The following is a 27,663-nucleotide window of genomic DNA, read 5'->3' as shown; positions in this document are numbered from 1 at the left end:
CGCCCTGTCGGCGCGTGACCACCCCTGCGGTGCAAAGGTTACATTCCAGCCTGATTATCATGTCAGTACTTAAATTCCAGGGAGTGACTCTCCGGCACGGTATTGGTTTGCTGGGACTGTTCTTTAGGACTGTCATAACCAGTTCAGGAGAACTGAGCCAAAGGTAAAACGCTGCAGATGCTGGAAATATGTAATATAAAATAAACAGGGGAAAAAAAGAAAATACTCAGGAGGTTGGGTAGTGTCTGTGAAGAGGGACATAGGGCTAATATTTCAGGTAAATAACTTTTAGCAGAGTTGTGATGAACTGTAATGTAACATCTTAATAATATTGGCTGAACTATTAAGGAAACAAATGATTTACAGAAGAGGGCAAAAACACTTTTTATTAATAGTGTTAATTTGCAAAAGTCAAAATCAGTTGGCATATTTTTTCCAGAGGTGATTAGTGAGAGAAGCAATTTAAAATAAATGAACATTTTTCGCTTTTATATTTTAAAAAAATAATCTTACAATCTCATTGAGAACCAATTGTCATCCTTCCTTAGTTGTCAGGGATAAGTTGCAACACTTATCGAGGGCCTATGATGGTCAAAGAGGTGCCCCTCTTACACTTCTGCTGGTGAAGATATCACACTAACACCTAATCCAATTAAAGTTCTAGAACTGGTGTCACTGACTGTGCCAATCAGGCTAACTGTCTCAAAGGCAACACACACAAAACGCTGGAGGAACGCAGGCCAGGCAGCATAAAAGGAAATAAATAGATAAGTGACATTTTGGGCTGAGATCATTCTTCAAAACCTCTGTAGATGGTCCATTACACCTTGCATTTTTCACACTGCCTGGTAGCTGCTTACTGAGATATTTGCATATCCCCGTTTTGTCTGCTTCCCTCTTGTGCCATTGCTCTTTGCCTCCTTGCCAGATTGGCCCAAAAGGAGCCAGTTTCTCTGTGCACATTATCAAGTCATAAATCATGGAAACAGGCCTTTTGCCCCAATTCACCCATGTCAACTAAGATGTATATCTGAGCTAATCCAATCTGGCCATTACCCCTGAGAACTTTTCCTGCCATTGCATCTGTCTATTGTTAAATTACCTGCCTCTACAGCTTCATCTCTCATTCCATATGCCTGACACCGTCTGTGTGAAAAATTGGAAACAAGTCCATTTTATATCTTTTCCTTCTTGCCTTAAATATCTGATCTCTAGCTAAATATGTATTGTTAGTGTACGGGATAGCATATGACATTGATGTACTGGCTCAAAATTTTGTTGCTGAGACGTAATGTTGCAGAATGTACAATTTTGCAGTTTAGCTAGAGGTTTAGTCATTGACCTTGTGCATTAACTCAGCTTGTTTCTCAGTAGATGCTGCCTGACCTACTGAGTAGTTCCAATATTTCCTGTTTTATTTTGCTTCAGAGGTAGTGGAGACAGTGCAGTATTCATTTCATTTTTCTGCTATCTGCCAACAACAATGTCCTATCCTTCCTAGTGGATTAATGAGGCAACCATTTATCATCATTAAAAATAATTTAATAAAAATACTTGCTTCTTCAAGGTGCCAAATCAAAAAAACAACTCAGACAATAAAACAGGACAGTAAGTGAAAATAAAGCTTTATGTAGCAAAGGAAAGCAGACAAAAAAATTGCAGATGCTGAAAACCTGATACACTGTATAAACAGACAAATTGGAAACACCCCAGAAGGCCAGTCAAAATTGCTGAGAGAAACAAAGTTAGCATTTCAAGTTTATCATCTTGTTACTTCAAGTCTATTAACAAATAATCTTAAACCTATAATACTGTATCAAAACCAAGAGTAACTGATACAAATGATAAAGGTGCTGACTGACAGAGGCTTGTGAGAGCTTGTTAATCACCTTCTTTAAGACAGCATTGATCCTCATTCTAAATATGTGTTGTTTCCTCCACTCCTTTTTTGCAATGCATGTTAAATTTCTAACTATCTCTTATTCTGATGGAAGGTCAGTGACTAGACACAAAAGGCTGCAGATGTTGGAACCAGCAGCAAAACAAAACGGCTGGAGGAAATCAGTGGCCTTAACAGAATCAGTCAAGACACAGATTCAGGGGATGTTTTGAGTGGAGACCTTCCATCAGCACTCTAACTTGATGCAGGGTCTCAACAGGAAATGTTAACTTTTTAAAATTACGTATAATAGCAGAAAATATGATCATTAGTCCCTTTGCCTCTTTGTTAGAGTAGTCCAGTTAGTCCTATAAGCAAAATGCTGCAGGCTTATAAACCTGAAATAAAGTTAAAAGTCCTTAGGTAGTAGTCACGGAGTATGAAACACAGTTAACATATTGCAGGCTCAGAAGAATTTTAATAAAGGGTTACTGATCTTAAACATTAATTATTTCTTGCTCTACAGGCGCTGCTTGAGCTGCACTGTGTTTACAGCATTTCGACTTTACATTAATTTGTTCTGTTCACTGGCCACTTTACAATTTCTCTGAACTTAGTTTCCTTCACATCATTGCCTAATTTCTTTTTGAAAGCCTCATCTAAATTTCCTTCATTCACTCCTTCAAACAGTGAATTCTAGTCCAGATCATAATTATTATTTCATAAATTTCTTTTTTTTCACTCAATTCTTATCTCCCCATTTTCTTTGATTCTCTACTTTTCCCTAAGGAAAGTAATGTCAATTTATGCATTGCTTTCCCCAAATGCCGCAGAAAACTTTTTAAACCACCTCTCCAGTCTTCTCAACTGAAGTAATAATTTTAGCAGAAATGAAGAATTTTATTTTTCTAGGTTACTTATGTCTCTCCTCCTGGGCTAATCTAGTAAATTTTTCACGCATTCTCTCAGATGATGTGTTCATTCTCCAGTCTCAGTGATGTGGAGGTATTTGCTTGAAATGCCTGCTTTGTACACAATATACAGTAGAGTGTACAGACTGGTTCTCCTTTCAAACTCGAATTGCATTTTAATACAATCTCTTATTTCCGTACTTCAATTAACTACTTCTAGCATATTTTTGTTAGTGGACTGGGAATCTAGAGGCTTAGATTAGATACAACTTTATTGTCAATGTGCCAAGTACAGATACAAAGCCAATGAAATGCAGTTAAAACTAACCAGAAATGCGAAGAATAGTTGATGCACCATCAATAACTCACTCTGAGACGTAAGAAGCGAGATATCGGCTTTTATTGACTGGAAGAATGAACAACACTACATCCTGGAGAATGAGGCCGGGCTCAGGCCTTAATCACCTTTATACAGGGGTCTGTGGGAGGAGCCACAGGAGCAGTCCAGACAGGTATATGTAGTTCACCACAATAGTGTTATTTACAAAATAACTGTGAATAAAAAGTAAGTGCTACAGCACACAAATACAAAAGTACTGAGACAGTACAATATGGGTGCAATACTGCTTAGCACTGTGATGTGAGGTTCAGCAGGGTCACAGCCTCAGGGAAGAAGCTCTTCCTGTGCCTGCTGGTGTGGGAGCAATGGTGGGCAAATGGTGGACTCAGGATCTGGAGAATTGAATGCACAACCTATCCTGACGGTTGGAGGATTTATATTCAGTGAATAAATTAAATCAAAATTAAGATGTAAGTAAAAAGTGAATATCAGCAATAGTGATCATGAAACTAATGGATTGTTCTAAAAATAGTCTAACGAATGCACTCTGGGGATAGGAAACCTGTTGTCTGAATGAGGTCAGGCTTATTTATTAGTTGAGATTCATAGTACCATTGATCCTAACTGCTCTCTGAAAAGTCCACATACGTGTAACTGCAGGCCTGAATGGCAATTTCTGTATCCAGCAAACAAATCTTTAAAAAGTTCATCCATTGGAAGCCTTTAAATAAAATCCATCTTAAAATCAATCTCTTTACACTATTACCAGACATTACTCATTTTACAATTACCTCAAATGTCTTAAAACCAGGCCATTCCTATGCCACTTCAATTAATTATTATTCAAATAATATTGCTCTCCGTATGTCTACAGAACTTAGGGACTTTAATAGCATCAATTTCTACTTTTACCAAGGGATGACATGTAACTAATCATAGTATTTTATTAATTTAACATTTTTCTTTTATACCACTTATAGTAATTAAGAGCTATGACTAATATTGTATTAATTCTACTTATATATTATGAAGAATCATCTTTTCCTCAGAAAATATGTAGAAATATGGTATAAAAACAGGAAGTTTTATGCCAATTAAATATTACAAATGGAAAAAACATGTAAAGCCAATGGGACAAATCTTTTAAAGGGCATAACTTTACCAAAATGCTTTAAGATTTGGCTGTTATAACCTTAACCAGAAAAAAACTCCTTTGAACATTTTCCTGAATAGTATGGGTTGAATTATGAAATTCTTCTACTGCTCATGTGTAATTTTTCTCCAGCATTATGTTTTGGGTATATACCAAAAGACAAGTTGTGTCTACAGCACCTGATTATGCTTAAGCAATGTCAGATTAATTGGCTCAGGGTCAATATCTGTCTGATTATGCTCCTGTTAATTGCTTTGGGACTTTTTATTAGATTATAGGTTGCAAGTAAATTATTGTTGAATTTCTAAGTTCTGTCTCCACAATAGTTTATATCGCAGATCATTTCCACTTGCTTTATAGTGAGTATTCTACAATTGTGATCATTATAAAAAATGGTTACTGACATATAAATATCAATTTAATGGCGATGTGTAATTCTTTGAAAAGATGCCGTAAGATATTCCTATTTAATGCAATTCATCTGAAGAAGCAAAAATACCTTCATCATCTTTATGTGCTATATAGCCATGATAAAACATAAAACATTGATAATTATGAGAGCTCAGAGCTGTATGACAGAAACAGCTTAGCAAGATGCCACATATATCTGAAATTTGATCTGTTTTTATGTACATCACATTCCAGTAAATTGTTTAAACTCTCATTCTCCAGGTGTGTGGTTAGATGGTGACTTATTGCCAAAACAATGAGATCACTTCACATCTACTCTGATTTGGTGTCTACCCACTTAGAATAACCATTAGGTGGACAAAACTCTCAGTAATTCTTTTTTTGCTTGGAAACAATGAAACCAAAGACCATCCCGGCTGCCTTTCCCTTAAGTCGTTCAGTCCCATATTTTAATTGATTACAAACAATATGCCTCATTATAAATGAAATATAAGCTTGCAACTTCACCATGTCAGAAAATGTACTCCAACCCCTCTGGAGCACAGTCTATTGTGGTGCACTACTAAGCTAGAGCCAGAACAAGCAACAAAATTCCTGGTTTGAATCTGTGAACCACCACCTTGTTCATGGCCCAAAAACACAACCAGACTGTTGACTTACCTACCTTAGTTCAATATTCTACAGCAACTGATCACAGGGTTATGATTGGAGAACTGAAAACCAATGGCATAGTGAAGTTCATCATTATTACTTCTGAAACATTGTTTCTTTTCCCCATTACAGTTTCCCTGAAGCTGCAAACCTTTGAAGCTTTTAGTTATCATTGGGCAGTGAAGTGCACAGTACAGATTCAGAAGTTAACACCTTGTAACATTGTAAACATGTCAAGATTGTGGATGTTTTGTTTGACTTGGGATTCCATTAATTGTGCCCTTCATGTCAGAATTCACTGTTGATCGATTTATCTGGAGTGATTTGGCTTTATGGTTTAACAGCACTGAGAGCAATAACAATATTCTGCCCACTGCAAACCATGCAACTGATACAGAGCAATGTCAATGCAATCAGTTTGTCAGAAAGACACACTCAAAATGCTTGAGGAACTCAACAGGCCAGGCAGCATTTAGGAAAAGAGTACAGTCGACATTTCGGCCCGAACCCCTTCAGCATCTGCAGATTTACTCGTTCGCCAGAATCATTTTCTTTGGAATTTCTTGCATTTGTTCTAAGTAACAAGACGCGCATCAATATAAGCAGTATTTTAAAATGTTATTAGTTGTTCAGTTCTTTGAACATGATTAACATGGCGATAAATTTGAAATCGCTAGCAATATATGCGCATAATTTTTCCTACCGTGCTTGTTTTAATTGTACATGAAAATCAAAGAGCTGTTGATAAAGTGCAAATTTAAAAAAAAACACAAGAGGCTGGAAACATTAAGCAGCTCCTACCACACCAGATCCTATTTGATTCGCTGAGTGTTTCCAGCATTTCCTGTTTTTTAAAATTTATTTGAATGACTCTGTTGGCTAATGCACGTCGATGATTAAACACAGTATTGTAGGTGATTGGCCTCTGTGGTCCAATATTTCCGGAGGTGAGCTTTTTTTTAAAAACGAAGACACGTGTCTTTAGAAGTACAGGGGTAGTCTGTGAATTTTGGCGCGGCCCGAGTTCTAGAACCCGGGCCGGAGTCGATACGGCCGCGTTCTGGATCTGGACCAGCGTATCCGAGTGTTGCAGAGCCACTCCGCACCGCCTCAGCCTCGGAAAAACAGAATTCCCTCATCCTGCCCCTCCACTCCGCCGCTAACCTAGTTGGCTGAGGTCGACACTGGGACGGCCCGACAATTGCCGAATAGCTTCGGCTGCCTTCGGCATTGGCGCACTGGCAGGGAACGAGCGCATTGAAATCCAAATCCTCAACCGCGGAAATGCCTGGTCTACTTCTCGAATCATAACCCAAGGTCAGAAGTCGAATATCCTTGAGCTGTTGTTTTTTGGGGGGTTTTACGAGTGTGACTTTACCCAAAGATCATCTACTTCCGCACAGGCCTGTAACGCAAAGTCCAAGATGGCGGCGCCTGGCAATGAAGAGGAGGAACTAACGCAAGAACAGACAGAGAAACTGTTGCAGTTTCAGGTGAATATCTTAATGCAAAGTAATACTACTGAAAGTGACACTGGCTACTTTTCCAGACCACTTTTTAATTCATTTTTTAGATTTATTTAATCAGACTGAAACGCTGAAGTCTCTGCACCTGTGGCATTTTCCCTACTCATAAAATTTTATGGTAAAGCCCGATCTGACACAAATTATTCCACCCTTGCTTCGATTTATCAGTGACAATATTATTTAACGTATTTTCCACAGTAGAAATGCTTACGGTTGAAAAAGTAGAATTGATTTAATTCACCTTAAGTACAAAATAAACATTACCTGGCAACAAACGTTAACGGTAACCAATTTAACATTCATTTTGCAGATACTGCATAGTTAAACGCGATGATGTTGACTTAATGAAATCTACTAAAGAATCCAAGTAGAGCTGGAGTAAACCCACAGAACAGTGTTTACACTTTTATTAAAACTTTAACTTAAAATTCTATACAGAAACTTATTCAAAAGCATTAATTTGATTTTACCGTTTAAATGCTTTTTGGATATTTTGTATCCGGTTTTTGGATTAAATGAAATTGGGAATCCCGTGGATGTACCACAGGAGTACTGTAGTGCTGGGTGATTGAAGAGTGGCAGATGTTATTCCTTTGTTCAAGAAACGGAGTAGGGATAACCCTGGGAATTATAGTCCAGTGAGTCTTACTTCAGCAGTGGGCAAATTATTGGAGAATATTCTTAGAGAAGGGATTTATGAGTATTTTGAGAAGCAATAGTCTGATTAGGGGTATTACAGTGTAGCTTTGTGAGGGTTAGGTTATACCTCAGGAACCTGATTGAATTATTTGAGGATGTGACGAAGCACATTGATGCAGATAGAGCAGTGGATGTGGTGTATATGAATTTTAATAAGACGTTTGATGAAGTTCCCCCTCAATAAATAGAGTTATTCACAAAGTCAGGAGGCATGGGATCCAAGGAAAATTGGCTGTGTGAATATAGAATTACTTTGCCTATAGACCTATAGAAGGCTGCTGCTGATAATAGATGGAAAATGTTCTGCCTGGATGACAGGGAACTGTTCTGGGTCCTCTTCCTCTTTGTGCGTTTTATAAATGGCATAGATGATGAAGTGGAAGGGAAGGTTAGAGAACACATGAAGGTTGTGGAGTTATAGATAGTGTAAAGGGTTATCGTAGGTTGCAATGGAATATTGACAGGATGTAGAGCTGGGAAGATGGAGTTCAAGCTGGAAAAGTGTATAGTGATTCATTTTGGAAGGTTAAATTTGAAGGCAGAATACAGGGTAAATGGCAGGATCTTTAGCAGTGTGGTGGAATAGAGGGATCTTGGGGACCTTGGCCATACAACCCTCAAAGCTGTCAAACAAGTTCATAGGGTTGTTAAGAAGTTTATGATGTATAGGTGTTCAAGAACCATGAGGTAATGTTACAGCTCTATAAAACCCTGGTTAGAACACACTTAGAATCTTGTGTTCTGTTGCAGTCACCTCATGGAAAGGATGTAGAAGCTTCAGAGAGAATGTGGAGGAGATTTGCCAGAATGGTGCATGGACTAAGGACATGTCTTTTGAAGATAGGTTGAGTGAGCTAGGGCTTTTTTCTTTTGGAGCAAAGGAGGGTGAAAGGTTGCTTGATAGAGGTGTGAAAGATGATTAGAGACATAGGTTGAATGGATAACCAGAGACATTTTCCCAAACTGCAAATGGCTAATACAACGAGGCATAATTTTAAAATGAATGGAGGAAAGTATAGGGGGTTTCAGAGGCAAGTTCTTTACACACATTGTGTTAGGTCTGTGGAATATTCTGCTGGGGTGCTGGTAGAGGCAGGTAAATAAGCATTTAGGAAACTCTTAGACACAGAGTGTAGAAAAATGGAGGGTTCAGTAGGAGGGAAGATTTAGAGTGATCGTAAAGTAAGTTAAAATGTCAGCACAGCATTGTAGGCTGAAGGGCCTATACTGTGCTGTACTGTTCTATGTTCTGTGTCCATATTAAAATATGGTTAAATCCAGAAATTGTTTAAATAAATTGTTATAATTTTATTCTGAGGAAATGCCCGAAATCAAAATACTAAATGGAAGAGCACTATGGCAGATTTTAATTATTTGGAAAAAGAACAAACTGCAGTGAACAAGGCCTCAATCACTTTGCACCCAAAACTCAAGTAGTTTCAATTTAGTGGTACGAAATATCTCACTTGATCTTTTGTATTTTTAGAATGCCAATGTAACTGAAACTAATGCAAAAGTAGGTAAAATTGAATGCACTTGTGGTTTTCTCGGTCATTATCGGGTGGTGGAATGAATGTTGTCGAGGCAGGACAGTTTCCTGTATTCCTTATAAGGAGAGCAAGAAAATAAAGAGACCATTCTGACATTATATTCATGTTTATGTTCTTAAGCTGCTGATAGCTTGGAGTTTAAACTTTAATTACAGTTTTAAACTTGTATGTGTCATATTAAATTGTTTATATGGGACAAGTCAACAGCAGCATTTGCAATTTAAAGTCAATTTAAAACAGCATTTGCCAAGAAAAAGTCAAGACAAGGGTTTTGGCAGCGGATGAATTGATACATGGTCATAATTCAATGCAAACAGATCAGTGGCGATAATTTTGGTCTTGGAGTTGTTATGGTTGGAAGTTCATATTGGGGAGAGGAATATCTCCAAAGTTGCAAATGGTCTTGCCCAGTTTCAGACAATTACTAATGAGAGGAATGGTAAAAGCCAGAAAGTATAGGTGTTAGCAAAGGTAATGCCTTTGATTTTATAATATTGGTGGAAATTTATATTTGTACAAAATGTATATTGTATAAGCAGTGATACAGAGTAGAGACAACTAAATTAATGCAATTAAATACTGAAATGATGCAGATGAATCAAAACTCTGTATTTTTGAGCATTGTGTACCAGTTCCAGAGCTCTTCTGCCAGTTCCAGAACTGGCAGAAGTTAACTTTTCATTGAAAATGCTAAAGATAGAGGAAACTTGCCTAATAGAACTCATAAATCAATAAATTATCAGTCAACATCTTTAATAATCAGATCATTAAAGTTATTGTTTAAAAGATGAAAAAGTGACTGATTTTAAAAAAGGTGTTCTTTACATTTCACTGCAGGATTTGACTGGTATCGACTCAATGGACCAATGTCGACGCACACTGGAACAGCACCATTGGAATATTGAAGTAAAGAAAGCAAATTTTCTTATATGTGTGTAAAATGTTATCGTTGGTTATGGTATTGATGTTTCCTGTTTGACTTTAAAATTATGTGTAATTTTAAAATTCTTTGCTATGCATGTTAATATTGTTGCATTGCCATAAAGTGTACGGTGCTTTTACTATAACCCATATACTTTGATGGTTGGATGAATTGGTTCATTTTAAGAGTTTTTATAAGGATTGGGTTTATCCTTGATTCAGTTTTGTTTCTTAAACACCTCCATGTCTTTTCTAGGCAGCTGTTCAAGATAGGTTAAATGAACAAGAAGGAGTTCCCAGCGTCTTCAACCCACCTTCGTCTCGACCACTTCAAGTCCACACAGCTGACCACCGAGTCTATAGTTATGTAGTTTCAAGACCACAGCCCAGGGTAACTACATTTTAGAGTTATTTGATTTATTTTGTAAAATTCATTAGAGTTCAATTGGAATTGTACTGTATTATTGTATTTTGAATTGTTTATAACTACATTTGGTTTATTTTGCATCGAGCACTCAGTTTTTAATTTTGTGTCAATAAAATGGTCCCTTATTTTTCATAGTCACATCTTGTGAACAGGTCACACTTTCTTTCTATGTATTAATTTTCCAGAAAAGCCTGACAGGTTGACATTTGCTATTAGAAATGAGCTAAATTGGAAAGTAATTTAATATTAAAGGAATTTCTTAGATCAGCCCTTATTTGAATTACATAAGCTTTCTATCTTGCATTGTAGCTTTGTTTACTTTCTGGGTTGGTAGATAATATGGTGAAGCAGTAGATCACCTTATGTGCTAAATTAGACTGAAATTCAAGTCTTTATTTAAGATTACAACAAATTTGATGACATGCTGGTGATATTTAACCGAATTCTGAGTTCCCGCTTTGTGGGTATTAATGATGCCTGTTCAATTTTTCAGGGTCTCTTAGGATGGAGTTATTATTTGATAATGCTTCCATTCCGATTCACCTATTACACGCTACTGGACATTTTTAGGTGAGATTCTGTGATAGTTTGTTTAAAATATATTTATTAAAAATATAGCTTGAGTTTAATGATAGCACAACTCTATTACATTTCGGGTCATCGGAGTTTTAGTTCTGACGCTGTCTATAAGGTGTTATTATGTTCTCCCTGTTTCCTCCAGGTACTCCGGTTTCGTCCCAAAGCCCAAAGATGTACTGGTTAGTAGGTTAATTGGCCATTGTAAATTGTCCTGTGATTAGGGTTAAAATAGGATTGTAGGGTGGCATGGCTCATTGGGCTGGTAGGGCTTGTTCTGCACTGTATCTGTAAATAAATAAACAAACTCTTTGTTTTACATAGGTTTGCAATACGATTTATTCGGCCAGATCCTCGGAGCCGCGTAACTGACCCTGTTGGAGATGTTGTTTCATTCATTCAGAATTTTGAGGAACAATATGGGAGGATTCATCCAGTCTTCTATCAAGGAACATACAGTCAGGTTTGTATAAGTGTCCAGTTTTTTTATTTTCTTTGAAGTTTGCTGTTGAGAGTGTTCTACAGTTGTAATAATTTGAAGTACTACTTCTACCCACTTTTGGTTCTGCAGATATATTTCCTCAAGAATTGTAATAGTAAACTATTTCTGAAGCCACCACTGTTAATATTTGTGGATGACTATTAACTTTAGGAAAATACAGCCTGACCACTTCTCACTGCACATAAACAGCTCCTCCATGAAGAGAGTTAAGAGTACCAAGTTTCTTGCAGTTCACATATCAGACAGTCTCCTCTGGTCCCTCAACTTCACCTCTTTGGTGAAGAAAGCATGGCAGCATCTTAACTTCTTGGAAGAGATTGAGGCAAGCGAGGCTCTTTAACCCCATTTTTAACCACCTTTTACAGTCAGGAGTGTCCTGACCAGTTGTGTCATATGGGGATTGCAAGGCACCTGACCACGAGCCCCTGCAGTGGATTGTGAGAACTGTTGAGAGGATCATTAGGGCCTCGCTTCCACCCATTAAATATTTGTCTAGCACACTGCATATGTAGGTCTCTTCACATTGTCAATGAACCCTCCCATCCATCCAACAATCTCTTTGACACTCTACTATTAGGCAGGAGGTACTGTAGCATTTGGACAAGAACTGTTATGGAGGGAAACAATTTCTTTCCCCAGGCCACAAAACTTCTGAACCTCCTGCCACCACCCAAGTCTCATTGTGTATGAAGTACCAGTAGTGTTATACTGTTTACTTTTTAAGTTCTGTCATAAATGCACCTTTTTTTGTAAATTTATTTGTGGTAATGTTAGTTTGTGTTGTGTCTCTGAGTTGTATGAACTGTGCTGTGTTGATCTAGAAGAATGTTGTTTGGCAGTATAAACATGTGTGATTGAATGACAATAAACTGCACATAAACTTGAATATTAGTGCTATTCCATCCAAGAAACCAGTCCATGAGTGTCATATTAATGAAGATTAGTATTCTGCTATTAAATATATAATATACTGCAGCTTATGCACTGTACATCACATGCTGTTGGAACACTGGAATAGTGAGACTTGCATACTGATTGAGCATCTGTTTGAAAGTAAACAAAAAAGGACAGATAGTTTCTTTACAACAAATAAAACTGCAAAAGAATTGCAGGAATGAGGCTCCATGTGGATCTATCATCTCCATTTCAGGTCAACATTTTTATGAAGCAAGATTTGTGAATTTATTCCTTGCACAACATTGTGAACAGAATGCTACATGGCCTAGCCTTTTGCAGATTAATAGAAAATGATAAAGATTTGTATTTCTTTTTAAATGTAATTAATTTGCTGAGACTCTAATGCTGGTCCAAAAGGAACAATACTTTACATTTTACCTACCTAATACATACTTTTTAAAAAAAAAAACATGGAATATGGCTATGGTCAAAGAAGAGAGGAGCATATTTGCATAGTAATTAAGCATAGAAACATGGCCAGTTTTTCAGTAAAGCTAATTATGTGTTCCTGTCATGCCAGATTGTTCCGAATTTTTCTACCTATATAGGAAACAACTTAGTTCTATTCGTTATAAGCTGAATTGCAGGAAGAATAGTGGCATTTATTTTATTGCCGCGAGCTACTAAATGTACAGATTAGACTTTCTAGGTTACCCAAGCATTTTCTGTAAAATGTAGTTCAAAATTTTAAGTGTTCAACATTTTCCTTTATCAAAATTGTTTAGTTAGTTTTACTGTTTGCATATTCAAATTGGTAGATTATTGTACAGCTTTAGCTCTCATTATTTATCTGGTTTATTATTTGTACTGAATCCAGGCACTGAATGATGCCAAACGGGAGCTTCGTTATTTATTAGTTTATCTTCATGGAGATGACCATCAGGATACAGATGAGTTCTGTCGGTGAGTGCAGTGTGTTGTACCTAAACTCTGGTTTGTTATTTCATCAAAACCCAAGCTTGATCATTTTTGTATGTATATAGTGTCTTCAGTAATACTACAACTACCTTCATGGGCATTGTTTACATGTTTCTGGCTACTTTACTATCAGCTTGGTATGAAATATTATTTTCTTTAATGTTTTTAAAATGTCTGCAGCTGCTGATGGCCTGATGCTTTAATAGATCAAGTTGCCAAGCCTTGGAGAGCCCATTTCTGATTTTGACCCGCTTGGCTGCTGATGTTTGCCTTAACAGTCATGTGCGTGTAGATTAAGGATGGCAAACCAATTGGTTGTGTCACTTTTTGACTAGTTAATTGACTTTTTGTTAATTAAAGTAGATATTTAAATGAGCGTATCCCAGAGACCATGGAAAGTATCGTTCCATATTTGTTACTGTGTAAGTGGTGATAGCTCTGGGTGAAAATGTGGAGAATGCATTCATTATTCAGTAGGTTCATTGGGGCAAGGATTCATTTTGGCCCCTTTGGGAATAGTATAATAATTAGAATCTTGGACAACTTTAGAGGAAGATTTCAATATATAACTGTTGAAATTCTGATTTGATTAAGTTCTGATTCTGTACTGTGTAAATTGGCTCAGTGAAGAACAACTTTATTTTCCAGTTTGTAATTTTCAATATTTTGAAATATGGCTGAGCAGTAATCAGGATGCCTCCAGTAAGAATCAAAGTGACTGTTCTTTATACACACACAAAATATTGGTGGAACACAGCAGGCCAGGCAGCATCTATAAGGAGAAGCACTGTCGACATTTCAGGCTGAGACCCTTCAACAAGACTCGGCCCAAAACGTCGACAGTGCTTCTCCTTATAGATGCTGCCTGGCCTGCTGTGTTCCACCAGCATTTTGTGTGTGTTGTTTGGATTTCCAGCATCTGCAGATTTCCTCGTGTTAGCTGTTCTTTATGTGCATGTCTAGATAGACCTTAAGAATGATATTTGACTGCAGGGGTATCACGTCAGCTTACTAATGGCCACATGAAGATGCTGACCTATCATGAAGTTTCTCCACTACATATTGGTAGTGGTGTGGAGAGGGTGTGTGATTGAGGGTGACTGTCCTGAGAATTCTGTCTTTGGATAACTAAATGTCAATTTGTTTCTACCTCAGTAATACAATGTGCTCTCCAGAGGTAGTAAACTTCATCAACACTAGGATGCTTTTCTGGGCCTGTTCCACCAGTAAGCCAGAAGGCTATAGGGGTAAGTGTTTATAGCTTTACAGAAATACTCTGCTTATATACTAAAGAAATTTACTTTTTTAATTCAGTGTTACTTATTTGCACTGAAACTGAAAGTATGCCTTAAATGAATGGTAATGCTAAAATTATTATAGAGTTATAGAATACTACAGAACCAGGCCTCTTCTCTCATCTAGTCTATGCCGTATCATTCAGCCTAGTCCCATTGACCTGCATGTAGACTATAGCCCTCAATATCCCTTCCATCCATGTACTTATCCAAAGTTCTCTAAGATGTTGCAGTCGAACCTGCATTCACCGCTTCTGGCAGCTCTTCATACTTGCACCATTCTCTGCATGAAGTTCTCCTTAAATATTTCACCATTGGCCTATGACCTCTAGTTCTAGTCTCACCCAACCTCAATGAAAAACATCCTGCTTGCATTAGTCCTATCTGTTCAGTTCATAATTTTGTGTACCTTGATCAAATCTCTCTTCATTCTCGTGCAATCCAGGGAGTAAAGTCCTAACTAATTCATCCTTTCTCTATAACTCAGGTCCTCAGATCCTGGCAACATCCTTGTAAATTTTCTATGCATGTTGTCAATTTTATTGATATCTTTCCTCTAGGTAGGTGACCAGGACAGCACAGAATACTCCAAATTGTGTCTCATCAATGTCTTTTGGAAATTCAATGTAACATCCCAACTCCTATACTCAGTACATTTATTGTATGAAGGCCAGTATGCCAAGAACTCTTTATGATCCTATCTACCTGGGATGCTACTTCCAAAGAAAGGTTATCCCTTTCTTATTTCTCAGTTCCATCCATACAGCCTCAATAGACAAGCCCTCCAGTCTGTACTACCTGAGCATAACTGTGACATTTTCCCTGGCTTGTCATGCCACCTCTGCTTTTAATATTCCCCTATCTATCATATCTAAAACAATGAAATCCCAGAACATTGAGCTGCTAGTCCTGCCTTCCTACAACACTGTCTCACTAATGGCTACAGTGTCATTATTTCATGTGCTGATCCATGCTCTAAGTTCACTTACTTACAATAGTTATTGCATTGAAATAAATACAACTCAAGAACATTCTCAACCTTGCGGTTCCTATCCTTGTATGTAGGCTTAACATCATTTTCCCACAACCGCTGCACTATCTGCCCTACCACACTGGTTCCCATTCCTCTGCAACTTTAAATGATCTGTCCCTAATAACTACTACGGATGCAAATAATAGTTGGATGATTAATTAGTCTTGTGGTAGACTTGCTGCATCATGTGATTTTTTAAAAAAAAATTTTTAAAAAGCAAATCCTTCCCTGGTGTTTATATTTGTTCTTTCTGTGTGTACTTATGTTATTTACAGTGACGTCTGTTTCTTCTTTGCCCAAGAGTAGTGAAAGATATCTTGTTCCAGGGAGCCTTCCAGTGCTGGAGCATGACTATTGTGGCTTAATTCCCAAACTCATGCCATTGATAACTTATTTCCCTTGAGCAATTCCATTCCTTTCAGTAGCTTCCTGGAGTGTTTCAACATTATTCAATGTGCAGTTTCTTCATTCCTTTTAGTAATATTAGTGGCCAGTTTTGAAGGTCCAATATGCCACCAGTGGCAAGGTAATGGCATTTCTTGTTGACCTTGTTGCAAGTAGAGATTCAGGGAATGTTGAGAGAAGTGCCTGACAAAGATCCAGCAGTCTGTGTGATGACAAACTTCCCTAGATCAACTCCTGTTGCTGTCATGCCTCAGTTCAGAGATCCCTGATGCCTCATGGCTGTGATAACATTGACTGGGCAACCAATCACATGAAAGAATCCTCACCTGAAAGTAGAGAGCAATTTTAATCAAGTTCTTAAGTGTTTATACAGAATGTTAATTAAGATTGCAACATACTTGACAAAGTAGAAAATATAAAACCTTTGGATTTAAAACCCTACTTGAGAAATCTTGAAGGGCATAGAAGAACAGAATTGAAAAGATAAAAAGGACTTAGGTCAACTCATATTCAATGACCCAGACTAATTAAGGAGCCTGTGTAGGATGAATGTTGAAAGGTGTGTGGTCAGGAACTTAGTGACATGAAAGATGGAAAAAGGTGACATGGAAAAAGATGCAAGGTGACATGTCTTGGCAGAGGGTGCAGGGAATGGTATAAAACTTTTTTTAAAATTCTGAAAGAGACCTTGATTACAATACTGTTGTCTCAGTCAATAGCTACATCACTGGAGAAAACTGAAAGATGTAGTAGTTTTAACTTGTATTGCCTATTAAAGCTTAAATAGTTATTACTAAATGTCATTAAAATGCAAGAGGGCGTGACAATTGGAAGTGTATCCAATGTCAATAAATAATTTTTTATTTACATAAAGGAAATAATACAGTTGGAGAATGAATTTCAGTGCACAAGTGTTGGGATAGTGCATTTCTAGAAAGTAAGTGGAAACCAAATGGAAAAAGGATAGGAAATGAATAGATTCTCAGAACGGTGCAGGTTCATAAAGTCATTAAGAAAAACAAGGGTTCATTTCTTGAGGGTTAGAATTTAAAAGCAGAGAAGTCATGTTAGACACTGATTAGATTTTAACAAAGGGGCTGGGAGTACTGTGAAGAGTTCTAGTTAGTGTACTATAAAAAGATAGTGGGTCCACAGGAGAAGGTTTAAAAAATTACTAGAGTGATGGTTAGAACTACCTGGGGGGAAAAGTTGAAAAAAGTGGTGCTCTTTTCCCAGGGAAAGAATAAGAGTTATTTGATGGGGGCTTTTAATGTGGAATGGTTAAGTGGACACTGTAAATTGACTCTAGTATACAGGAGAGTAGTGGGGAATTGAATGAAATTTGCTAAAAATTATTGTTTTTAAAAAAATGGAATTAGTATGGACGGATGTTTGATAGTTAGTCTAGAACCGCTAAATCAACAGGCCTGTGTTGGTGCTGTTGGACTGTGCACAATGTGTATTCACTTGTGGAGGAAATCAGTCAGGTTAAAGTCTATCAATATAACTGCAGATGCTGAAAAATAGAACATGATGGATAGGTTAAACAGCAAATGTGGAGGAAAAAAAATCAAGTTAACATTTCATCAGGTCCATGCTGGAAGTGGCAATGAAAGGAATAGACGAACTGAATGACATAAGGGTGTTTAAGGAAAGAAGTAAAAGTGAAGGTTAGGTGAAGTATGGGGGAGTTGGGGGTGGGGGGAGTCTTTCATGAGCTACAAATGGCAGCTTGGACCTGTAGACGTGAGTTTGATGAAACAGCTTTGTTGACCACTTAAGAACCAGTTACAGGTTCTTTAATCATAATTTAATCAAAAATGCCTTGGAATCTATATGGTTAGTGGGTTCTTGTGTAGCTTTTGCCTAGGTGAAAAAGATTCAAATGTTTTGGTGCCCATTTCAGGAGATGCTTCTTTGTATCGGTGGAAGCACAAAATCAGCTGGTCTGTGACTCTGTATGGGAGGCCGAAGTGTGAATATATGAATGGAGACTGTGTGGCTAAACACAGCTCCGATGTCATATTCAAGTTTGTTGATGACATCACTGTCATTGGCTAAATCAAATGTAGTGATGAATCAGCGTATAGGAGGGAGATTGGAAGATTTGGCTGAGTGGTGCAACAGCAACAACAAGGAGTTGTTTCTTGACTACTGGAGGAGCAATTATATATTCCTCAGTGATATTTCAGAGGATCTGTCCTGGGCCCAGCACACAAGTGCAATTACAAACAAAGAACAACAGCACCTCTACTTCCTTAGAAGTTTGCGAAGATTTGGCATGGCATTTAAAACTTTGAGAAACTTCTGTAGTTCTGTGGTGGAGAGTATTTTAAATGGTTGTACCACAGTCTGGTATGGAAACACCATTGCCCTTGAATGGAAATGCTTACAAAAAGTGGTGGATACCGCCCAGTCCATCATGGGTAAAGCCCTCCCCACCATTGAGCCAATCTACATGGTGTGTTGACGCAGTAAAGCATCATCAAGGACCCCTACCACCCAGGTCATTCTCTTCTCACTGCTGCCATCAGGAAGAAGATACAGGAGCCTCCGTACTCACACCACCAGGTTCACGAACAGTTGTTAGCCCTCAACCATTGGGCGGTTGAACCAAAGAGGATAACTTTATTTAAATACATTTGCCCCATCACTGAATTGTTTCCTCAACCTATGGACTCACTTTCAAGGACTCATCTCATGTTTTCTAATTATTATTTGTTATTTCTTTTTGTATTTACACTGTTGTCTTTTTCATACTGGTTGTATGGCCAGTTGGTGTGGTCTTTCATTGATTCTATCATAGTTATTGAATTTATTTGAGTATGCCTGCAAGTAAATGAATCTCAGGGTTGTATTTGGTGACGTGTACTTTGATAATAAATTTACTTTGAACTTTGGGGAAAAAAGTTGGATAATGAGAAGTTTTATTTCTTCTAAAGTGAGCTAATATGTGTTTATGTATTACAGTATCTCAGACTTTACGGGAGAATACCTACCCTTTTCTGGCGATGATTATGCTGAAAGAGCAAAGGATGACAGTAGTCGGTCGTCTGGAAGGTCTTCTTCAGGCAGAAGACTTTGTCAATCAGCTGACATTTATTATGGATGCTAATGCTACATATTTGGTATCAGAACGACTTGATAGGTAAGATATAGATGGAAAATACTATTTCATTAATCACAGAATGTGTGCCTTAATTTTCAAATTTAGATTATAGTGGATGTAACCAAATCCATGATGTGGATGAATGCATGGAATAACATAACGTAGTACATAAAATAATGCATTGACTCTTCAGAGAGATAGGGGGCTTTTTCCAAATATATACAGTTGTAAGAAAAAGTTTGTGAGCACTTTACAGTTTCCTGGTTTTCTGCATTAATTACTTATAAATATGGTCTGATTTTCATCTGTCTCAATAATAGACAAACATGATCATCCTAGACTAACAACATGCAAACAGTTGTACTTTTCACGTCTTTATGGAACACATTGCTTAACCATTCACAGTCCAGTCTGGAAAAAGTACGTGAACTCTTGTACTTAATAACTGGTAGAACTCCATTAGCAGCAAATTTCCTTTAGCTGCTGATCAGACTTGCACAACAGTGCGGAGGAATTTTAGACCATTTGTCCATACAAAACTGTTTCAGTTCATCAGTATTTCTGGGTTACCTTGTATGAGCAACCCTCTTCAGGTCATGCCACATTATCTCTATTGGGTTAATGTCTAGACTCTGACTTGGCCATTCTAAAACACGAATTTTCTTTTTAAGCCATTACGTTTGTTCATTTACTCTTGTGTTTTGGATCATTGCCTTGTTGCATCATTCAACTTCTATTAAGCTTTGGGTGACAGAACGCTACCTGACATTCTGTTGCAAAATGTCTTGATATAGTTTTGAATTAATTGTTCCCTCAACAATTGCAAACTGTCCAGGCCCAGAGGTAGTAAAACAGCCCCAAACCATGATGCTCCTTCCATTATGCTTCACAGTTTGGATGAGCTTTTGGTGTTGGTGTGCAGTGTCTATTTTCCTCCAAACATAACAGTGTGCATTTCTGCCAAGAAGTTCAACTTTTTTCTCATCTGTCCACAGAACATTGTCCCAGAAAGCATTGTGGAACATCCAGGTGATCTTCTGCAACCTTGAGGAGTGCACAATGTAATTTTTTGGAGAGCTGTGGTTTCCTCTGTGGTGTCCTTCCATTCTTGTTCATTGCTTTTCTCATAGTGGACACATGAACAGGGACTTTAGCAAGTTCTAGAGATTTCTGCAGGTCTTTTTCACCTCCTTAGCATTGCACATTGTGCTCTTGGTGTAATCTTTGCAGGGCGTCAACTCCTAGGGAAACTAGCAACAGCACCGAATTTTCTCCATTTGTAGACAATTTGTCTTACTGTCGACTGATGAGCATGGGTATTTAGAAATGCATTTCTAGCCTTCCCCAGCTCCGTGCATCTCCACAATTCTTCTAAGGTCCTCAAAGTTTTTTTGTTGAAGTCATGGTGCACATAAACAAATCTTTCTTGAAGAGCATTACCTGATTTAGTGTGTTTTTTTTTAGGCCAGAGCACCCCTACAACTCTCACTTCTAATCTCATTTTACTGATTGGAACACCTGACTCCAAGTAGCTTTTGTAGAAGGCATTATCGCAGTCGTTCACAGACTTCTTTGACCCTAGACTATGATCGTTTAAATGGTGTACTCAATAATTATGATAAGTACAATTGTTTGTGTGTTATTAGTTTAGACAGATCGTGTTTGTCTATTATTGTGACTTGGATGAAGATCAGACCATATTTTATGAGTAATTAATGCAGAAAACCAGGTAACTGCAAACTTGTTCTTGCAAATGTACTAGTACTTGTTTGTAGTCAATAAAGTTAGTACTACGATTGAAATTTTTGGCATTGAGCACTTTTGGGTTGGATACAGCACAGCTCTATTGTATATAAATTCAACTTGGTTTCACTTGCCCTTTGTGATCCCAGCTGGAATGACCATCATGTTAAATTGCTTTCAAAGTCTGGCAGTGAAAACAGTGTGGAACTCACTGCATCAAGAACTACTTTTGGGGGTAGGGCATGAATTTTAAAATGGTAGTTAATTTTCATTGGAAACTATTGTTTAAATAGTTTTATTAAACAACGTCAAAAATGCTGTAGATGCTGGAATTCTGAAACACTCAAGTCAGAATCAGACTTATTGTCACTGACACTTGACATGAAGCTTATCTTGCGGCAATACGGTATAAAGACAACTTTTTATAAATTACGAGCGTAATGACCAAAAAAACTGTTTGTGGACTGTTCAGAAATCTGATAACATCAAGGCAGAAGCTGTTTCTAAATCGTTGAGTGTTAGTCTTCAGTCTCCTATATCTCCTCCCTGATTATAGTAATGAGAAGGGGCCAATACCCAGATGGTAAGGGTCCTTAGTGATGGATGAAACTTTCTTGAGACGCTGCTTCTCAAAGAAATCCTAGATAATGGTGAGGGTTGTGTGTCTGATGGAGCCAATTAAGTCTACAATCCTCTGCAGTCTCTTGCGACCTTGTGCATTGGAGCTTCCCCATACCAGGATGTGATGTTGCCAGTCCCAATGCTCTCTGCTGCCCATCTACAGAAATTTGCAAGTGTCTGGTGACAAACTGAATCTTCTCAAACTCCTGATGAAGTAGAGGCACCAGTGTGTCATCTTTATGATTTCATCGATGTGTTGAATTACCAATATTTGACTGGTTGACGTGTAAACAGTGTGCGTTGATAGCTGATCATGCTGATATTTTTGTTGTTCTCATAATTTTGTTTCAGAGAGGAGAGGAATCAGACGCAAGTGCTGAGACAACAGCAAGATGAAGCTTATTTGGCTTCACTTCGTGCTGATCAGGAGAAAGAAAGGAAGAGGAGGGAAGAACTAGAAAAAAGGAGAAAGGCAGAAGAGGACGTCAGGCAACAGATGCTTGCAGAAGAAAGAAGGCAGCAAGTAAGCTTTTTTAAAAAAAAATGTACAGTAGTATTTACCGTAGATTCCGGATTTTAAGCCGCTACTTTTTTCCCACATTTTGAACAGCTTTGAACTTTGCGGCCTTTAAAACGGAGCGGCTAATACATGATTTTTTTCATGCCGCCTCGTAAACATTTTGCCTCATAACAGTAGACCAATAAAATTGATGAGTAGTTCACAGAGGTCCAATGAAATTGTACGATAAATCAAGCGCACTTTCACAATTAAATTATTGTAAATCAGTCATTTGTACTCACCCTCATCAACATGGAAAACACTCGAAGCATTGTGCTGCCTTATGGCAGTTATTTAGTTTATAATATTTTCGCTTAGTAATTCATTTTCTAGTTAAAGTTAGAAGAGTTTTAACTATATTTGTTTTCTGTACTACATCGCGGGATGCTATGACGTCACACCCGGTTTCGCGGTGTCTTGTGGGAAAACGCCGTTTGCGAATAAACGGAAAGGTGGGGGTCGAGCGGCGGAGCGAAATGCTGCTTTTAAGTTAAAGGCGATCAATAACTTTTCCTGGCAGGCTGCAGTATATATATTTTTTACCAGTCGTTAGGAGATATTGGAATGTTGTTCAGTAAAGAAGTATACGCAACGTATATTTAAAAGTAGCCGCGTTACGGGCACGGTTCGAAAAAAAGCATTTGCAATATGTATTTGTTTTTGTTACCATATGGATTTAATTAAAAGTTAAAAAATCCTCACGTGTAATATCTTTCTGTGTAAATATCTCATATTACAACGTGGGACACCTGCGGCCGAAAATCCGGTGCGGCCTTTACAATTAAAAAATTGATTTTATTTCTAAAATTAGAGCCAGCGGCTTTTAATCAGGTGCGCTCTGTAGTCCGGAATCTACGGTAGTTAAATTATGTACTTTCATTCATTTTAAGAGTCATTGTGTAATGTTGTATTTGTCTCCATGTTAATGTCTAACCAAACACGGTGTCCTGATAGCCAGTCTGCTAATGGAATGTTTAACAAACCATTTTTGGTTTAAGTGGCCTCAGTATATGTCTGGTTAAGATGCAGGTTCAAAACAAATGTAGCTAGTCTCCCTGCTCTGTATCATTATCTGAAGCAAAACAAGGTGTTGGAGGAATTCATCAGGTAAAGAAAGCAGCAATGAGAGGCGAGGTTGGAGTGGAGGGGAAAAAGAAGTTGTCAACACTTTAATCTTTTCTCCACACACGCTGCTCAGCCTTCTGAACTCCAGCGGTTTGCTTTTTGTTTGTTCCAGACTGCCATATCTACAACCTCTTTCCAAAATGTATTGAATTCTGGAACAGGCTAGTGAGACCGAATGGCTTGCGTCAGTTTCTACATTGATTTGCCTTTGGTATAGTCAGAGTAGACCACAGATCACTTCAAATCCTCAGCAACATAGCAACATATTTACACTGGATTGGTAACAGGTTCATATTTATAGAGATACAGCACAGATACAGGCCCTTGGGCACGTCAGTCCCAACTATCAACCACCCAGTTACTCTAATCCTACATTATTTCCAGTTTTTTTAATTCTCCCCACATTCTTGGCAACTTCCCTACAGATTCTACCACTCACGACATGCCAGTGACCATTTAACTTAGCAACCCACACATCTTTGGGATGTGGGAGGAACACCATGTAGTAATGGGGAACATACAAACTCCATGAAGACAGCTTCCAGGATAGATTGAACCTAGAATAACTCTGGTGCTGCAAGTGGTGACTCTGCTAGTGGTTCCACTGTGCCACACTATCAGCTCAGACAGAACAAGTAGGTAGTTTCAGGCAACTTGGGCTAAATAGCTAAATAGCCCGTTGAACTCTGAATAAAAATTCATTCGTTCTACAGATATCAATGTTACCAGAACCTCTGCATATTGTGTCATGTGCCGAAGCGATTTTGATCGTGTTTTCATGGTTAAATGATTGTATGTGCAAACCACGCCATCAATTCCCATCAGAGACAGAGAAGCAGTTTCAGCGACAGGTTACTATCGATGCAATGCTCCTCAGACAGGATGAAGAGGTCAATACTCCCCAATGCCATTAGGCTTTACAATTCTACCGCCAGGACTTAAGAACTTTTTAAAAGCTATTATTAATGCTTTTTGAGATAGTGATTTAGATGTATATCATGTTTTTTACTGAGTTAAGTATTGTATGTAATTAGTTTTGCTACAACAAGTGTATGGGACATTGGAAAAAAAAGTTGAATTTCCCCATGGGGCTGAATAAAGTATCTATCTATCTATCTATCTATCTATCTATCATTTCAATCCACATAGCACTTGACTCCTAAAACTAAGTAATTATCACAAATTGGCATTAAATGTAACAATGCATATAAATTTAATGGGGAAAATATTTGTTACTTTTTGTGTGACTATAGAGTTTGCAGGAAGAGAAGGAACGCAAGTCTGAACGTCTTCCCCCTGAGCCTTTTCCAGACCATCCAGATAGTGTTAAGATTGTCTTTAAGTTGCCAAATGATACTCGAGTAGAGCGACGATTTCTTTTTACCCAGTCATTGACAGTAAGTATCTTCTGTACTTCTTGTGTAATAAAATACTCGTAATTTTGCATTTCTTTAATATTGGGATAGATTATGGTTGGGGCATGGATGCAAATAAGCTAATAACAGGTTTAAAATGTAATAACATAACATTTTACAGCTTCATTTATTAGCACTCCAACAAAAGTGTTTTTAGTAAATTGCTTTGGAAACTTTAAAAATTTGAAGTTGCAGTTACTTGTTTGTCAAAGCATTAAAATGTGATGCTGGTTGTTGTATTGCAACAGATCTTTTTGGCAGTTCCAAGAGCAAAATTGGACAATTGTTTGGCATTGTTGTTCTGCAACATTTCTTCCTTTCAGTTCTCCCAGTTTGGATATGAATAGTTTGCAACTAGGTCTTTTAAAGTCTTTTGTTAGTTTAAGCATTCCTTTTTCTATGTTTAGCATTTTCTCACAATTACATGCTAATATTGAAAGTTCCATTAATAATGCCATTTGTTGAAACTTGATAATTAAAGCTTTAGAAGATGTGCACAGTATGTAGAAGTAGCAAAGACCATTACCATTTTTTTGTCCATAAAATTTGATCCCTGCTAAGTGCATGAGTTTGCCCATTTAGTTAACTGAACTGGTTCTCAGTTTCCCTGCTTTCTGTTAATAATCTCATTTTGTACTTATGGTATTCACATTGCACGTGGCCTTGGCAAACTTGAGAAAGCTGTCAGGGTTTCTGCTCTTCATTTTTATTTGCAATGTCTTCTTGAAATTGTGGATGTTATGGAGGATAAGATTAGGCTTGTGTGGAAGTAGTGAATAGCGGGCACGTTGGAGAGATATTGGTGAAGGACCAGCACTTATAGAAATGCCCTTCTATCATAACCTATGATTCATTGAATCTGTGTCAAGAATGGGGGAATCTAAGGGAGAAAAGGGCTGTTGCATTTCTTTAAGTTATAATATTTTTTCCTAGAAATTAATATGCTGTTCTTTCATTCTAGGTAATATATGACTTTTTGTTTTCCTTGAAAGAAACTCCAGAAAAATTTCAAATAGTTGCTAACTTTCCACGTAGAGTGCTTCCTTGCTTGCCCACAGAGAAGGAGCCGAACCCCCCCACTCTGCAGCAGGCAGGATTAAGCCGCTGTGAAGTCTTGTTTGTTCAAGATCTTACTGATGATTGAATCAGACACCGGTAATGGGATAAGTTCCAATAGCTGCACAGTATAAAGGATTGCAGAGACTTTTTCACAAACGAGCCAAGTTTCTGCTGCACACATTGACAAAGATCTATGCAGCTAGGTTGCTCGACATTTCCTGGGATGAACTGCACTGTCCATCAATATTCTACTTTTAAACAAAAAAGCTGAAACCTTGAGCAGTTTTCCATCAGAAGATTAAAAAAATAAATGAACCCATTTCTCCACCATTGGAAGGTCTTAATACCTTTCTGCTGGTTTTGTCCCCCTCCCCCCACACTTATATTTATGTTGTATTTCTATTAAAAAAAGATGAAAAATAGACCAAAGGAGGGTTGGCTGTTATTGAATTATTGGAAGCTGAATTGGTTTAAGTTCTTATTACCATGGCCTTTGCTATGGTGAAGCCTCAGTAAGTAGTTTGTCAGCCTATAGTGCCTGTGGTAACTAGAGCTTGCTCCATGTTTAATACCTGAGCAGCCTTGTCGTCCTCGAGGTGTAATTTATTCCAACAGTTTAAATTAAAACTGTTTTAGAATTTTATTGTGTTGAATCATTTTTGTATGCATAGATTTGTTTTTAAACCATTTTCTGTAACTTAATTACAACTGATAGTAGCTGTTCACAGTGCGCTAAGTAGTCAGGTTTAATGAGCATTAAAAGTCTATATTGTCTTCACCACTTGTTCCTTCTGAGCTTCCAGTCAATGTTTGCTTGTTCTTGGTCATTCTCCACTACTGTACTTCCATGTACAGATATTGTTGCTTCAAATTCATATCAGCTTTTCCTGCTGGATTTGTTACACCTATTTATAGTGCTATGTTTTTAATCTTATTAGAAAAATGCATATTTATAGCTTCCTATGAGAATAGGACCAAGGATATTTAACGTTTTTCAGTGGAGCATGTCTCCTTCCCCGCCTCCCCCCTTACTTTTAAACCATGTGTTCAAAGACCTCCTCCTTTTCAGTTTGTTGCAATGCATCAAGTAAATGTACTGTTTCTTCAATACTGTTTAATTAGGAATATTGTTTAGGATTATTGCACTTCATTCACTCAATAGCATCTTAATCATTTGCATGTTATTTGTTCTGCTGTTCCAGCAAAATGCAATATGACTTCTCTCTTGATCTTGAATGGATATTTGGTGGTAACCAATAATGAAATTATTTTACCACCTAAACAACTATCAGCCTTAATAATATATTGGCTCATTTAATTATAATGAAGTGATACCATTGAGATGTTTCCTCTTTTTAGTCAGTCCATACTCTAAATAAAGTGCTTGTAGCTGTTTTTTCCTTAATACACATACTTAAAGATTTTTTATGAATTGTGAATATAAGTTTGATTATTCTGGAGTGCCTATATACACTACTCCAACATTAGATGCCCAAGTTTTATTCTGTGTTGTAAACGTAAGTGTGTTCAGTTTAAGTTTGCTTACAATTATTAATCAGTAGTGTGCAGATTTAGGATCTTTGTTCTGTTTAAAGCCTAGTTGACCTTGATTTTTTTTATATATAAATCTATAATACCATTCACCATCACTTTTGTGGCTGATATCCAAAGCAGTCAGCATTTCCAGATGCAATATAGGCATTCATACAAGTTGGTTTGAAAATGTAATAGTGTACAAAAAGATTAATATTGGTTTTAAGTTTCTTCAATGCTTTAGACTGAAGGAACTCCAATCTTGATTCATTTTTGTATTTAATTTTAGAAAACCTGTCTGGCGTTATAGACAATAATTTCAGTAATATTATGTGCTTGTGTCGC

At 37.5% G+C, this 27,663-nt stretch overlaps 1 protein-coding gene across 2 annotated transcripts; it reads left to right on the top strand.

Moving 5' to 3' along the window:
• Positions 1-52: 52 nt before the first annotated feature.
• faf2 (Fas associated factor family member 2) lies at positions 53-26,563 on the top strand. Of its 2 annotated transcripts, none has more exons than XM_073067610.1 (12): positions 53-163; positions 6,749-6,838; positions 9,958-10,026; positions 10,298-10,432; positions 10,962-11,038; positions 11,369-11,507; positions 13,321-13,406; positions 14,577-14,668; positions 19,125-19,302; positions 21,979-22,150; positions 24,565-24,708; positions 25,688-26,563. In XM_073067610.1, the coding sequence occupies exons 2-12, from the start codon at positions 6,770-6,772 to the stop codon at positions 25,868-25,870; spliced, it is 1,344 nt and encodes a 447-aa protein (XP_072923711.1). In that variant the 5' UTR covers positions 53-163; positions 6,749-6,769; the 3' UTR covers positions 25,871-26,563. The 2 variants fall into 2 exon arrangements, with proteins under 2 accessions (XP_072923711.1, XP_072923710.1); XM_073067609.1 differs by lacking the exon at positions 53-163 and adding an exon at positions 6,218-6,662.
• Positions 26,564-27,663: the final 1,100 nt, after the last annotated feature.

The sequence above is a fragment of the Hemitrygon akajei genome, chromosome 15 (assembly GCF_048418815.1).
Source record: "Hemitrygon akajei chromosome 15, sHemAka1.3, whole genome shotgun sequence".
NCBI lineage: Eukaryota > Metazoa > Chordata > Chondrichthyes > Myliobatiformes > Dasyatidae > Hemitrygon > Hemitrygon akajei.
Note: the sequence above shows the minus strand (reverse complement) of the source record. Positions and strands in the feature narration are given on the sequence as shown.

Bases quoted from the DNA above. Each gene is read 5' to 3' on its own strand.
- faf2 (XM_073067610.1), top strand. From the start codon at position 6,770: ATGGCGGCGCCTGGCAATGAAGAGGAGGAACTAACGCAAGAACAGACA. The intron at 11,039-11,368 runs GTGAGATTCTGT...TGTTTTACATAG, and splicing joins ACGCTACTGGACATTTTTAG to GTTTGCAATACGATTTATTC. The intron at 22,151-24,564 runs GTAAGCTTTTTT...GTGTGACTATAG, and splicing joins CAGAAGAAAGAAGGCAGCAA to AGTTTGCAGGAAGAGAAGGA.